The 15,372-nt window shown below is 41.5% G+C and overlaps 1 protein-coding gene across 21 annotated transcripts in view; it reads right to left on the bottom strand.

Annotated features, from left to right (window-relative positions):
• The window catches only part of SETD5 (SET domain containing 5), a 92,963-nt gene that overhangs the window by 2,042 nt on the left and 75,549 nt on the right, over positions 1-15,372 (bottom strand). For 19 of the 21 annotated variants that reach the window (XM_045530866.1, XM_045530851.1, XM_045530852.1 and 16 more), the window contains 3 exons: positions 14,840-14,973; positions 14,272-14,360; positions 11,301-13,935 (listed from right to left, as the gene is read on the bottom strand). In XM_045530866.1, coding sequence (XP_045386822.1) covers positions 13,327-13,935; positions 14,272-14,360; positions 14,840-14,973 — 832 coding nt within the window. In that variant the 3' untranslated portion in view covers positions 11,301-13,326. Of the gene's footprint in view, positions 1-11,300; positions 13,936-14,121; positions 14,189-14,271; positions 14,361-14,839; positions 14,974-15,372 lie in introns of those variants that run through there. The other 2 variants (XM_045530873.1, XM_045530872.1) reach the window with 2 other exon arrangements.

The raw sequence follows: 15,372 nt of genomic DNA on the forward strand, positions 1-15,372 counted from the left end.
GGAAGTGTTCATGGAGAGCGTGGGAGGTGACTGGTTGAAGATCACGGTTTGGAGAAGTGTGCGTAGAAGGGGAAATGAGTGGCTGGGGGACATCGGGCAACACTCAGTGCACACAGTGAACCAGCAGCAGACAAGGAGCAGCATCTTACCTAAGGGGGAGAGCGAACCCGCCCAGAGTGCAGAGGTTGGTCTTGAAGATAAAAGAGATGTCCTATCACCTTCCTCTAACACCGGGGAAGGTGAGAAGAGGGAAAGACATAAGTCACTTCTGGGGTAGAGGGAAGTGCAGTGTTTAGGGAGCTTGTGTCTGATGGCATCCATTGCTCAGTGGAGCAGGAAAGAACGTTGTTTACCAGAAGAGAAGAGGGATGGACCAGGGGGTTTGAGAAGAATGATGAAAATTTGGAACAGTTGCTAAAGGAGCCAAGGACAGATAAAAGGACCGACAGATGCCTGTGAATCTGCGGTGGTATCAAGAGAGAGGAGGGTGGCACAGAGAAGGCGGGCTGTGGAAGGAGGCACAAGGTGAGGCAGGTGTCCTGAGAAAGTCTCAGAGATGCACCACGAGATCCAGGCTGGGTGTTGAAAATGGACAGCCTGGAATGGGTGGAGAACATAGATGGAGGGAATGACTAACGTTCATGGGAAAGAGCTGGGACGAAATGAGATTGTGGGTACAGAGCTGGGTATTTGACCTAAATATTCCAAGTCATTTTTGAAGACTTTGAGATGACAGGTACCCTGATTAGAATGTCCACCCACATGGTAGGGGAAATGGCAGAAATTGGGGTGAAGGGTCAGAGTAGCCCACGTTGTCCAAGAATCAGAGAGTGGTTGGAAGTTTAGAAGATGACAGCAATGAAGAGGTCTAGTGGATGAAAGAACCAGATGCTGTGAGCATCAGTGTAATTTTTACCTGAGGAACAAATTGTGTGGACAAATTTGGGAAGAACCTGCATGCAACAAGATGTCGGAGAACAAGCAGTCTCCACTTAAATGGGCTGCACGGGACATGGTTTCTAAGGAGAGAAGCACAGTTCAGTTGGGGCCAAGAGACAAGACGGAGGAGGCAGGATTTCTCTGTCAAGGAAAAGAGAAGGTGTCTGGAGAACACAGCACAATGTCTGGGAGAGAAGGGTGGGACAGGGAGACAGAGCTGCTTGGTAAGAGTAGAGTGTCGGGGAAGCCAGAGGACATAAAATGCTCATCTGGAGAGGTAAGGGTGACAGCAGCATGAAGCTGGTAGAATTCACCAGACAATTTCAAATAGAGCTCAAGTTGGAAATTGCTTGTCAGTCCACTCAGGCTGAGCAAACGGCTGGGCGTGCTGGCTGCGGGCACCGAACACATCCACCCAGAGGGGCTGGAGAGCTCACTGAGGCGCTGAAGCCAGCGCAGCAATTCAACCTGAGTGGGTTGGAGTCGCCTTCAAATTCATTCCCTCACTCCACACGACATCTGTTGAATATCTACTCTGCTCAGGTACTGCTAGGTTCTAGGAAGATAGAAAATAAATCAGACATAGGCTCAACACATCATTTTAGGCCTGTTAAGTAGCAGGGTTGTTTGCCTTTTTAGAGTGGCCAGGTAAGATTGTTTGTTGTTTTCTTAAACAAATATAGAATAAAACAAATGTACAGCTTCACAAATGATTACAAAATACTCTTCTAACCACCACCACCGAGATACGATCTTGGCAGCCCACAGGCCTTCATGTGCTCCTGAACACGGTCCCCTTCCTTCCCACCTACAAGTAGCTATGAGCTCGATTTTTATGATTACTCTCCAACTTTTATTTATGCTTTTCACCCAGGTGCACATCTCTAAACAATATAGTTTAGTGCCCCTTCACCCCTTGCCTTTTTTTTTCAAATGACATGAAGTCTCGCCATGTTGTGCGGGCTGGCCTCAGCCTCCCGAGCAGCTGGGACTATAGGCGTGAGCTAGTGTGCCTGGCTTTTTTTTTTTTTTTTAAATAAACATGTCTTTCCCTATGTTTACATTTCTTTTTCTCCTTCTTTGCAATTTATTTATGAAGAAAGAGACCATTTTTTTTTTTTTTCTTTTTTAGAGCCAGGGTCTTGCTCTGTCATTCAGGCTGGAGTGCAGTGGTGCTATCACAGCTAACTGCGGCCTCCAATTCCTGGCTCAAGTGATCCTCCCGCCTCAGCCTCCTGAGTAGCTGGGACCACAAGCACAAGCCACTATGCTCGGCTAATTTTTAAACTTGTTTTTGTAGAGATGGGGTGGAGCTAGGGGGGTGCGTGTCTCACAGTGTTGCCCAGGCTGGTCTCAAACTCCTGGCCTCAAGCGATCCTCTGCCTCGGCCTCCCAAAGTGCTGGAATTATGGGCCTTAGCTACCATATCTGCCTGAGACCATGTGTTATACACTGCTCCGCAGGTGGAATCTTGCTGGCTTCATTCTTGTGGGGTAGTTGAACAAATTCCTGCATTCTTTGCATTTCTAGCAAACTGGTAATTGGATCTAGATGCTTCATCAGAATCAGGCTTGTGTGTGTGTGTGTGTGTGTGTGTGTGTTTTCTCATATTCATGATAGGCTCTCTTTCAGTTGCTGAGAGACTCATAATGTCTAATTGTTTTTGTGTTGCTAGTAGCTGCTGATTCTCAATGCTTACATTTTTAATTCATTAGGGACTGCAAAATAGTGATGTTCCAATTTTATCATTCTTTCTTCATTTATTTGTGGGAAGTGGGAATACTTCCATAAAAGGAAACTTACCCTCATTTACTATGTAGTCACCCAGTGGTACAACTCATACAGGAAAGGAAAGATGAATGCTGGAGTATTTCCCTTTATTTTTCAAAGAATTGGTTCCTTAACATCCTCCAGAATGAACAATTATGTTTTGGTACCATTATGAACTCATGGACTTAAACATGTTTAATGTATTTGATTCCATTGTATTTATTATCCTAATTAATGCTCAAAATGTTCCATCTTTGATCAGGAGAATCCTCTTTATGTTGCTGTGAGTCCTTTAAATTTAGCCCTAATTAATATTACTTTGATATTTATAGGCCATTTATAGGTCTTCTTTGGAGAAATGTCTATTCAGGTCCTTTGTCCACTTTATTTTATTTTTATTAATTTATTTTTTGAGACAGAGTCTCACTCTGTTGCCCTGGGTAGAATACAGCAGCAGCATCACAGCTCACCGCAATTTCAAACTTCTGGGCTCAAGCGATCCTCCTGACGCAGCCTCCCCAGTAGCTGGGGCTACAGGCATGCACCACCACGCCTGGCTAATTTTTTCTATTTTTGGTAGAGACGGGGTCCTGCTCTTACTCAGGCTGGTCTTGAACTCCTGACCTCAATTGATCCTCCCACGTCGGCTTCTCAGAGTGCTAGGATTATAGGCCTGAGCCACCACAACTGGCCTTTTGCCAGTTTAAAAAGTCAAGTTAGTTTTTGTTTTCCTACTGAGTTGTACGAGTTCTGTATATACTTTGGATATCACCCTCTTATCAGATATACGGTTTGCAAATATTTTCTTATTTATATAGTTTGCCTTTACATTCATTTCCTTTGGTGTGCAGAAAATTTTTATTGTAGTTTATTTCCATTTCTTTATTTTTGCTTTTCTTGCCTGTGCTTTTGGTGTTGTATCCAAAAGCATTGCCAAGACCAATATCATACTTTATCGCAATGTTTTTTCTTCTAGGATTGTTATCATTTTAAGTTTTACATTTAAATTTTTAAATCCATTTTGAGTTGATTTTTGTGTATGAGGTAAGGTAAGAATCCCACTTTTTTTTTCATGTGGCTATCCAGTTTTCCTGACATTAATTTCTGAAGAGTCTATCCTTTCCCCAGTGTGTACTCTCAGTGCCTTTGCAAAGATTAGTTAACTGTACAGGTGTGGGTTTATTTCTGGACTCTCTATTATGTCCCATTGGTCTATGTGTCTGTTTACATGCTTTATCAATCATAGTTTTTTTTTTTTGTTGTTGTTTTTTGAGACAGAGTCTGGGTCTGTTGTCCAGGCTAGAGTGCCGTGGCATCAGCCTAGCCCACAGCAACCTCAAACTCCCAGGCTCAAGCAATCCTTCTGCTTCAGCCTCCTGAGTAGCTGGGACTACAGGCATGCGCCACCATGCCCAGCTAATTTTTTCTATGTATATTTTCAGTTGTTCAGATCATTTCTTTCCATTTTTAGTAGAGAAGGGGTCTCGCTCTTGTTCAGGTTGCTCTCGAACTCCTGACCTTGAGCGATCCGCCCGCCTCGGCCTCCCAGAGTGCTAAGATTACAGGCATGAGCCACCACGCGCGGCCAATCATACTGTTTTGATTACTATAACTTTGTTATATAATTTGAAATCAGGAAATGTGATGCCTCCAGCTTTGTTCTTTTTGCTCAAGGTTTTAGCTATTTGGGGTCTTTTGCGGTTCCATATGAATTTTAGGATTTTTCTATGAAAAATGCATTGGAATTTTGATAGAGATTGCATTGAATCTGTAGATAGCTTTGAGTACTACGAACATTTTGATAATACTGATTCTTCCAGTTCATGAATATGCTATGCCTATTTGTTGGTTTCTTCTTCAATTTTTCTTTTTTTTTTTTCCAGAGACAGGGTCTTGACGCCCAAGCTGGGGTGCAGTGGTGCAATCACAGCTCACTGCAGCCTCAAACTCCTATCCTCAAGTGATCCTCCCCCTTTAGCCTCCCAAAGTGTTAGGATTAGTGAGCCACTGTGCCCAGGCTGATTTTTGTATGTTGATTTTGTGTCCTGCAACTTTACTGAATTTATTTATTTGTTCTAATAGTTTTGGTGGAGTCTAGGGTTTTCTATATATAAAACCATGTCATTGGCTGGGTGCGGTGGCTCACACCTGTAATCCTAGCACTCTGGGAGGCCGAGGCAGGAGGATCACTTAAGGTCAGGAGATCAAGACCAGTATGAGCAAGAGTGAGACCCTGTCTCTACTAAAAATAGCAAAAATTAGCTGGGCAACTAAAAAAAAAAAAAAAAAAAAAAAAGCAGGGCATGGTGGTACATGCCTGTAGTCCCAGCTACTCAGGAGGCTGAGGCAGGAGGATCCCTTGAGCCCAGGAGTTTGAAGTTGCTGTGAGCTAGGCTGATGCCACGGCACTCTAGCCTGACTCTGTCTCAAAAAAATAAAAAAATATATAAAATCATGTCATCTACAAACAGAGATAATTTAATTCTTCCTTTCTAATCTGGATGCCTTTCCTTTTTCTTGCCTAATTGCTCTGGTTAGGACTTCCAGTACTATGTTTCATAGAAGTGGCAGGAGTGGGCATCCTTGCCTTGTTCCTAATTTTAAAGGAACAAGCTTTCAACTTTTCACTGTTGAGTATGTTAGATGTGGGCTTGTGATATATGGCCTTTATTTTGTTGAGGTACCTTCCTTCTGTACCTAAGTTGTTGAGTTTTTGTCATGAAAGGATGTTGAATTGTCAAATGCTTTTTCTGTACCTATTGAGATGATCATATGATTTTTGCCCTTCATTCTGTTAATATGGTGTATCACATTTGTTAATTTGTATATGTTAAGACATCCTTTGCATCCTAGGGATACATCCCACTTGATTGCAGTGTATAATATTTTTAGTGGGTTGCTGAATTTGGTTTACTATAATAGTATTTTGTTGAGGATTTTAGTATCTACATTTGTCGGGGTACTGGCCTATAATTTTCTTTCCTTGTAGTGACTTTGGTATGAGGCTTTACTATCTGGTTTTGGTATGGGGATAATGCTGGCCTTGTAAAATGAGTTTGAGAGTGTTTCCTCCTCATGTTTTTTGGGGAAGGGTTTGGGGATTGCTATTATTTATTTAAAAAGTTTTTTAAATTTACAGATAGTGTCTCACTCTGTCACCCAGGCCGAATTACAGTGGCGTGATCATAGCTCACTGCAGCCTCAAACTGCTGGGCTCAAGGGATCCTCCTGCCTCAGCTTCCCGAGTAGCTGGGAATATGGTCGAGTACACCCACCCAACTAATTTATTTTTTTAATAGAGGTAGGGTCTTGCTATGTTGCCCAGGTTGGTCTTCAACTCCTGGCCTCAAGTGATCCTCCCACGTTGGCCTCCCAGAGTACTAGGATTATAAGGATGAGCCATTATGTCCAGCCAATTTTTTTTTTTTTTAAAGGAAAAGAAGGGCCAGTAGGTGGTGTCAACTGGCCCGGCACAAGTCCTGTATTTACTAGCCAATTCTTTAAATGTTTATTAGAATTAACCAGTGAAGTCATCAGGTACCAGGCCTTTTTTGGGCTGGGGGGTGGGGATGGGACATTTTGATAAGTGATTTGATCTTCTTACTTGTTATTAGTCTGTTCACATTTTCTATTTCTTTATGATTTGGACGTGGTAGGTCATATGTTTCTAGGAATTTTTCCATTTCTTCTAGGCTATCCAATTTGTTGGCATATAAATGTTCATAGTAATCTCTTCTGATCCTTTGTATTTCTGTGTATTAGCTGTCATGTTTCTTCTATCATTTCATAACTATTTCAGCATCCTTTTTCCTTAGGGTAGCTGAAGGTTTGTCAATTTTATCTTCAAAAAAACTCTTAGTTTCATTGATCATTGTTCTTCTAGTCTCTATTTCATCTATTCCTTTTCATCTTTGTTATGTCCTTCCTTCTAAATTTGGGCTTTGTTTGCTCTTTTTCTAGTTCCTGGAGGTGTAAAGTTAGGTTGTTTATTTGAGATCGTCCTTTATTTTCTTCATGTAGGTGTTTATTGCTATTAACATCCCTCTTAGAACTGCTTTTGCTGCATCCTTTTAAGTTTTCCTATGTTGCATTTACACTTTCATTATGTGAAGAGAAATTTTAATTTCCCTTTTGATTTCTTCTTTGACCCACTGGTTGTTCAGGAACATCTTGTTTAACTTCCACATATTTGTTTTGTGAATTTTCTAGTTTTCCTCCTGTTATTGATTTCCATTTTAATAACATTGTGGTTGGAAAAGACACTTGATATGATCTCAATCTTCTTAAATTTGTGAAGACTTGCTTTGTGGCCTAACATATATGATCTGTCCTGGAGAAAATTCTGTGCGTGCTTGAGAAGAATGTGTATTCTGCTGCTGTAGGATGGAATGTTCTGTATATGTCTGTTAAGTCCATTTGGTCAAAGTGTAATTCAAGTCCAATGTTTCCTTATTGGTTTTCTGTCTGCACGATCTATTCTTCAAAGTGGGGCATTGAAATATCTTATTATGTATTACTATTTCTCCCTTCAGATCTACTAATATTTGCTTTCTAAATGTTGGTGGTTGATGTTGGGTGCGTATACATTTACCATAATTATATCCACTTGATGAATTCTTCATTATTATACAATAACCTCTTTATATATTGTCTCTTTTCACAGTTTTTGAGTTAATGTTTACTTTGACATTAATATGGCTACCCCTGCACTCTTGGTTTCCCATTTTATGGAATATCTTTTCCCATTTCTTTACTGTGAGTTTATGTGTATCCTTAAAGATGAAGTGAGTCTCTTGTAGGCAGCATATAGTTGGGTTTTGTTTTTTTAATCCATTCAGCCACTCTTTGTCTTCTGATCAGAGGTTTCAACCTATTTAAATTTAAGAGGTAATTATTGACAGGCAAGGGGTTACTACTGCCATTTTGTTAATTGTTTTCTGGCTGTTTTTGTAAGTCTGTTGTTCCTTTCTTCCTCTCTTGCTGTCTTCCTTTGTGATGGGATTTTCAGCTTTGATTTCTTTCCATTTGTCTTTTGTGTATTGACTATAGGTTTTTGCTTTGTGGTTACCATGAGGCTTACATAAAACATCTTACAGTTGTTAACAGACTATTTTAAGTTGATAACTTCAATTACATACAAAAACTGCATGCTTTTACTGTTATCTATGTTTCTGAATTAACAATTTACATATTTTATACATATATCCATAACAAATTATTGTAGCAATAGTTATTTTAAATATTTTTGTCTTTTAACCTTCAGAATTATATGTGATTCACATACCACCATTACAGTATTAGGATAGCTCGTTTCTTTTTAGCACTGAACATTCTATTGTCTGGAAGTACCACACCCCTCCACTCGACTATAGGACACCTTGGTTATCTCCAAGTTTTGGCAGGTATGAATAAAGCTATAAATGTTCATGTGTGGTTTTTTTTTTTGGTGTGGACGTAAGTTTTTGACTCTGGCTAAATACCAAGGAGTGTGACAGCTGGATCATATGATGAAAGTATGTTCACTTTTGCAAGAAACTGTCAAACTATATTCCTCCCACCAACAATGAATGAAGAGTTCCTGTTGTTACACATCCTTGTCAGCATTTGGTTTTGTCAGTGTTTTGGACTCGACCATTCTAGTGGGTGTATAGTGGTATCTTGTCGTTTTAATTTGCAATTCCCTAACGATACATGGTGTTGGGCACCTTTTCATATAATTGCTTGTCATCTGTATATGAGGTGTCTGTTTAGATTTTTAAATCAGGTTATTCATTTTATTATTGGTGAGTTTTAAGAGTTCTTTGTATTTTTTTGGATAACAGTCCTTTATCAGGTATGTCTTTTGCAAATATTCTCTCCCTCTCTGTGTCATTCTCTTGACAGTGTCTTTTGCAGAGCAGACATTTATAACTTTAATGAAAATGAAGTCCAGCTTACCAGTTACTTCTTTCATGGATCATGTGTTTGGTGTTGTATCTAAAAAGTCGTTGTCAAACCCAAGTTTACCTAGATTTCCTGCTGTTATTCTCTAGGAATTTAATAGTTTTACATTTAAGTCAATGATCCATTCTCATCTTTGTGAAGGATGTAAGGTCAGTGTCTCGATTTGTTTTGTTGCATGTAGATGTCCCGTTGTTCCAGCACCATTAGAAGAGACAGTCTCTTCTCCATTGTTTTGCTTTTGCTCCTTTGCCAAACATCAAGTAACTATATCTGTGTGGGTCTAAGTCTGGAGACTCCACTGTGTTCCAGTGATCTATTTGCCTGTTCTTTCACTAATACCACAGTCTTGATTACTACAGCTTTATAGCAAGTGTTGAAGTCTTGCAGTGTTAGAATTAGTTTAAAACTTTAGATCAGTTTGTTGATATCCATAAAATAACTTGCTGGTAATTTTGATTGGGATCAAATTGAGAATAATTGACATCTTCACCAAATTGAGAGTCTTCCCACTCATGAACATGAAATATCTCTGCATTTATTCTTCTTTCTTTCATCAGTTCTATAGTTTTCCTCATATAGGTCTTGTAACATTTTATTAGATTTATACCTAAGTAGTTTATTTCTAGGGTGCTAATTTAAACAGCATTGTGTTTTTAATTTCAAATTCCATTGTTCATTGCTGGCATGTAGAAAAGTGATTAAACTTTGCCTACTGACTTTGTATCCTGCAATTTTGTTGTAACTGCTTATTAGTTCCAGGAATTTTCTGGGTTGATTCTCTTGGATTTTCTACATAGACTGTTCATGTCATCCGAGAACAAAGAACAGTTTCATTTATTCCTTCCCAATCTGTATCCCTTTTAGTTCCTTTTGTCTTACTGCATTAGCTAGGACTTCCAGTACAACATTGAAAAGGACTGGTGAGAAGGGACATCCTTGCCATGTTTCCAGTCTTAGCAGGAAAGCTTCTTGTTCTCACCACTAAGTAGCTATAGTTTTTTTGTAGATATTCTTTTCACATTGAGGAAGTTCACCTCTATTCCCTACTAGTTTCCTGAGATATTTGTTACTTTTCAATGTTTTATCTGCATGTCTTTGCATGATTTTGTTGGCAGTAGGGATGTTATTCTACTCATTTTTTCTTGTAACTTTTGGGATTTGACTGATTTTTTTAGTTATTTTTATAAGGAGTTAATGATTCTGTACTTTTAGAAAGGAGGCATGATTTATGACAGTTTTTCTAGTTTCATGGCTGTATTCTCTTTTTTGGTGTGTAAAATACTGAAATATGGATGGTGCAAACTATAGCTGTTTAAATTCAGCACAGAATATGCTTACAACTTTATGATCCATTGCTTCTCTGAGGAGTTAAAGAATAAATTATTTAAATATCCTAGTATTGTTTCTGTAAGGATAATACATTCTGGATTTTATGTGACAATCCTAATTTTCTTCTCTCAAAACATTTCACTTAATGTAATTCCCCTGACACACTCTCCCATCTCTATCTTGAGACTCCTGTTCAATTTGGATTCTATAAGGAGTTTCAGCACGGAGCTACTCAGGAGGATCCCTGGAGCCCAGGAATTTGAGGTTACAGTGAGCTATGATCGCACCAGCTCACTCCAGCCAGGGTGACAGAGCAAGACCCTGTCTGTAAACAAAACCAAAAACAACCAACCACAAATTAGACCATGTCCCTTGTCTGTTTCATATCCCACAATGACTCCCCCGTTGTACTTGCAGAATGCAGATTCTTACCAAACCTACAAGGTTCTACATCAGGGACCAGCAAATTACAGCCTGCAGGCCAAATCCAACTTGCCACCTGTTTCTGTAAATAAAGTTTTACTGGAACATAGCCACATACCATCTACGGCTGTCTTTGTACTGCAATGGAAGAGTTGATAATTATAACAAAGAGAATATGGCTTGCAATGCCTAAATATTTACTATCTGGGCCTTTACAGAAAGAGTTTGCTGACCCCTCCTCTATATAATCTGCCCCCTATCTCCCTCTCTTACAGCATCTTCTACCCCTTTCCAAGGCCCCACCCATTCACTTTATCTCAGCCAAGCTTTTTCTACCTCAGTTTGCACTGCCCAGGAATGATCTTCACTTGTCCTAGCACTGCCTTCTTACCACTGAGGTTTCAGCTTACATGTCAACTCCCCAGAGATGTTTCCTAACCAACCTAGCATGGCCCCTTCAGCCACCCTAGTCACATATCTGCTATGAAACAATTAACATGACTATTCGAAATCATGTACTAGTTTAGGTCTCTCTCCCCTACTAGAATGTAAACTCCATCACAGAAGAGACCTTACATTGCCCACGCACAACCATTTTAATCAGCATAAGCCCAACATCAAAAACAATGCCTGCCATTGTTTTTGAATAAAAAGGCCAATAAACAGTTGCTGACACCAAGGTCAGTTTTTAACATTTAACTCCATTGTTGCAGACTTGCCTCAATGCTGGCCTGACCTCAATCATAAAAGGCTGAAGGAAGGTTAATCAGTGTTCTTGGCCCTACTGTGGGCAAAAAAACTTCACCAAGAGCAATGTGGGTCCACCTTGCCCTTCTCAGGGAAGGATAACATTAGGAAAACCAGGCAAGGTAAGGTCACAGAACTGGACAAGGAAGTTCTCAACTTTTTGATTATTATGGTTAAGAATTTTATTATCAAAATTATTACATCTCTTGTGAAAGTTCAAATGTTACAGCAAGGTGTAAACACTCCACTTGAGAAAGAAGTGATACTTCTTCCCTTCCAAGAGTTCCCCCCACCCCCCCCGCCCCCACCCCCCCCAGAGGTCTGGTCTTGACAGCACCCTGCCCACACAGAGTGGCTGGGGTCTCTGCACGTGCCAGGCAGGGTGAGGGCCGCCTGCCCGCTGGCTTCTCCCCTTGGCTAAGAGCCAAGAGGAGAATGCAAACCCCAGCCCAAATGGAGAGACATTTACATACGTTTTATATAATATACAAAGAAACCAGCATCCCAGGCAACATGATTTCCACTCCCAAGGCTCTCCCAGACTGATGGGTTTGTGGGGAAACAACAAAAACAAAAGTACTCTGCTGAGGTCTCAGCATTTAAAAAAAAATCTCCCCTCATTTGAGCAAACACCTGATTTCAATTTTGAAAAGTGAAATTTTGTAACAGTCACACACAAAGAGAGAAGACTGTGCATATGATAGTTGTAGGACAGGGTAGAAAAGAAGGGGATGCAAGAGGCTGGAGGAAAAAAAGGAGAAGAAAACAAATTAGAGGTAAGGAAGGAGGGAGACTCACAGTATTATCTTGTCCAAAAGAAAAGAAGGTCCACTGCAGCACCAGGGATTACACCTGTCATATATTCACTACCCCTACCATGGTTATAACTGAATACAAAATTAGATAAATAAAAACACGCCAGATATTACAGTAAACAAGTGAAAGAAATAAGCTGGCAACCGTATGGAATTTAAAAAGATTGTGTACCCCACCTGGGCGGGCTCCAGGGCTCCTCCAGGGGTGTACAACAGGCACAATGCACTGATGGGGAGAAGCCAGTCTGTTCTCATCTCTCTTCCAGAACAGCGTTAGGGGTGTGGGTGGCTTGGTAACTCTCTCACCGGGCCCACTCTCACGTAAGCATCCCCCAAAGAACCGTGGGGTAGGCCCACACACAATCACAGTCCTGTCGGTGCCACTCCACAAACCTATCTTCCCACTCTTACCCTGCAGTCACAAGTGCGTGCTCCCCAATCACAGAGGCGGTCCTGCTCATGGGATCGTCAACTCCTGATTAATTGGGTGTAGAAGTAATAAAAGTCAAAGCATTCCCAAACCACTCAGTATCCTTCCTAATAAAACTTACTGCCAAAAGCTGGTAAGCAAGCAATGCAATTGGCCCATCTCATTTCTCTTTCCTCTTTCGTCTACTTCATGCATTACTGAGCTGTGAAATATCTTGGGAAGGGGGAGTATGATGGTAACAGCTGGGGGACAGTTTGCTCCCAGATCATCAAGAACTGACCATGAGCTCTTCTTCAAAGAGCCAGGCACCCCTCAGTCAGAGCATGTTCCAAGCTTTACTATCCCCGTGTAACTCTTGGTGATTTTAAGACAAAGGTAGGGAGTATTTTTGGTGGAAACACAGTGGCCAGATATCTGCTTTTGGAATGGTTCTCTTAGGGTGAACATTTAGATACCTACCTTTCTTCTTAAGTGCATAAACCCCTAATACGACTCAGATGGCTTGGGGCTTTGAAATCGGCTCTTTTAATTTTTTTTCCTTTGAAAAGAAAACTTTTTTTTTTAAATTTAAAAAGATGTCCTCACTGCACAAGTGACTATAGGCTACAGGCAAGGATGGGAGATGGAGGCTTCAACACAACTCATTGCACTTAGAACCATTACTAACCGAAACACCATTTGCTTGTCAACAATGTACCCTTAACAGCAGGGAGAAACTTCTTTATAGTCTCTGCTTCAGACAAGATTTACAGCTTTCTCCAAGGCCAGAGGCCAACCTCGACCACAAGTCTTGTTTCTTGTCCACCAGACCCAATCCTCTGGCACCTTGTACCCCCCTTCCCCAGCTATATGCTCGGCCTAGGTTCCAGAGGCAGCTGGAAGGAAGCAGCTATGGGCTCATTCAGTTCTGTTTGCCCAAATCCAGAAGCCCTAGGAAAGTCCTGTCTGAGTCTTGACTCCTGACCCTTGCAGTGGCTGGAGTCGGTACTGGTGCACATTCCCACCCCCACGGTGTGGGTAGTGCTGTGAATTGGAAACCGCAGATACCCTGGAGGCCTGGTAGGCAGACGACTGCCCAGCACTGGGCAGACTGATAGTCCGTAAGTCTGATGGCAATGACGACCGAGAGTTCTGAGGAAAGGAGGTGGAACTCAGAGTTCCTGTGCTGGACTGAGAAACTGAGTCTGAGGTTGGCGAGTCTGAGGGTCCCTGCAGGGTAGGGCTAGCAGCACTAGAAGGGCAGCTCCTCCGTGGAAGATTGCTGCCAGTGCTGTTTCCAGAATGTGGCTGGCTGCTATAATACCCTGGTGTCCCCGTAAATGGGGCCAACGAGTCTGTGGACACAGGGTGGGCAGGGCTGGAATAGGACGTGGAGGAGAGGGATGATTCTGAAGAACCGTGAGAGGGGGGGTTTCCAGGTCTCAGTGCAGTAGTTCGATAACTGTATCCTGGAGATTGGGTGGGATGTCCTCTAAAGGGGGAGGAGCTTTGCTGAAGGAGGCTTTGTGATTCTGTCCGTGGACTATCACACTGCAGGAGCTAGAAAGAGTTGGGAGGAAAAGCATAAGCAGGTGAACAAGTCCCTTAAACGCCTTGGGAATATTTACAATACCCTACTTTTAAAAAATTCTTCATCTATTTAACCATTTGTTCTTTTCAGGATACCAAAGGCAATAAAATGGCTGTCTTTGATAATCTTATTTATTTTCTGGCATAATTTATTACCTGAGGGTGAGCAGATGATGATTTGCTTCCAAGGCTGCTGAAACTATATGCAAAGACAGCAACTCAACTGCAAAGAATGGCCAGGATCACAAAACATTTGGAACCCGGAACACACACTTAAGCCCAGAGATTGGCAATTTCTCATCTCACCTGGTAGCTGTATCTGGAAGGGCTGTAAACAGTTGCTCCTTTAGAGAGTGCTGAGCTCAATGTCTCTGGGCCTTCTGAATCTGCAGGGTCTGGAAGGTAATATAAAAAAATCAACTTGCTTTTTAGAATAAGTGAGAAATAGCCATTGTTCATTCAAATCACCAATGCCATCACCAACCCATGCTGCTCTCTTTGTGACAAATCGGGTGAGTGCAGCATGCCAGAAGGGCAAAAGGAGTGGTTAATTATGGGCTATGTTTTAAATGCCTGATCTGCTTCCCGTCTCCTTCTTTCTCTTCATCCTTCATCGAGGTGGATTTCCAGGACTTTGGAGATGAGAGTTACAGAAAGGTATCCCTTGGGAAAAAAGAGCAGACAGAGAGCAAGCAATGCTAGATCTTACAAATGGTGTAGCCCAAAAGAGCAAGACTGGGCTGGAACCTAGCATACATCAGAGCCCAGCTGCGTCAGAAACTGACTCACCTCGTCCCAGTATTTGGTGTAAACTGTATAGAGCCTGGCTCACATGTCCCTGAACCTGGTTGGCAGTAGGAAGCCATGGGCTCACCTGAGTCTTTCTCTGTGATGTTACTCTCCCACGTGGGAGAGGGCTCCCCCTTTTGGGCCACCCTCACACTGCTTCGGAGGACCTTAGGGATGCTCCCTCCTTCTCGGAGTCGTTCTACTGACGTGGGAACCATCCTGTAAAGGCAACATGGTGCAAGTTTAAGCCACAGGACTTAAGAGTTAAGAGTCTGATACTCTCTTACAACAGCCTCTTAAACATTACTTTCTTCAGGACCAATTTAAAACAAGGTATTTCCTCTGCCTCAAAGTATGTCAGGCATAAAAGAAAAAACAAGAAATACTTCGTGGATTATGGATATCAAACTTCCTTTAACTCCCATTTTGAAAAGCTAAATTTTCTCCTCCATGAAATCATGTGCCTGACACACTGAAGTTTAATAAAAGTTTCACAGATAAATGAGTATCATTTGAGCCATGTCTCTTCTTTCCCAGACTCATTTCCTCAGTTCACAATCCCTGAACTCCAGTACTTCACTCTCTATTTCATGCATTTAATCCTTAGTAATCGCTACC

Source organism: Lemur catta, chromosome 18 (assembly GCF_020740605.2).
Source record: "Lemur catta isolate mLemCat1 chromosome 18, mLemCat1.pri, whole genome shotgun sequence".
NCBI classification, from domain to species: domain Eukaryota; kingdom Metazoa; phylum Chordata; class Mammalia; order Primates; family Lemuridae; genus Lemur; species Lemur catta.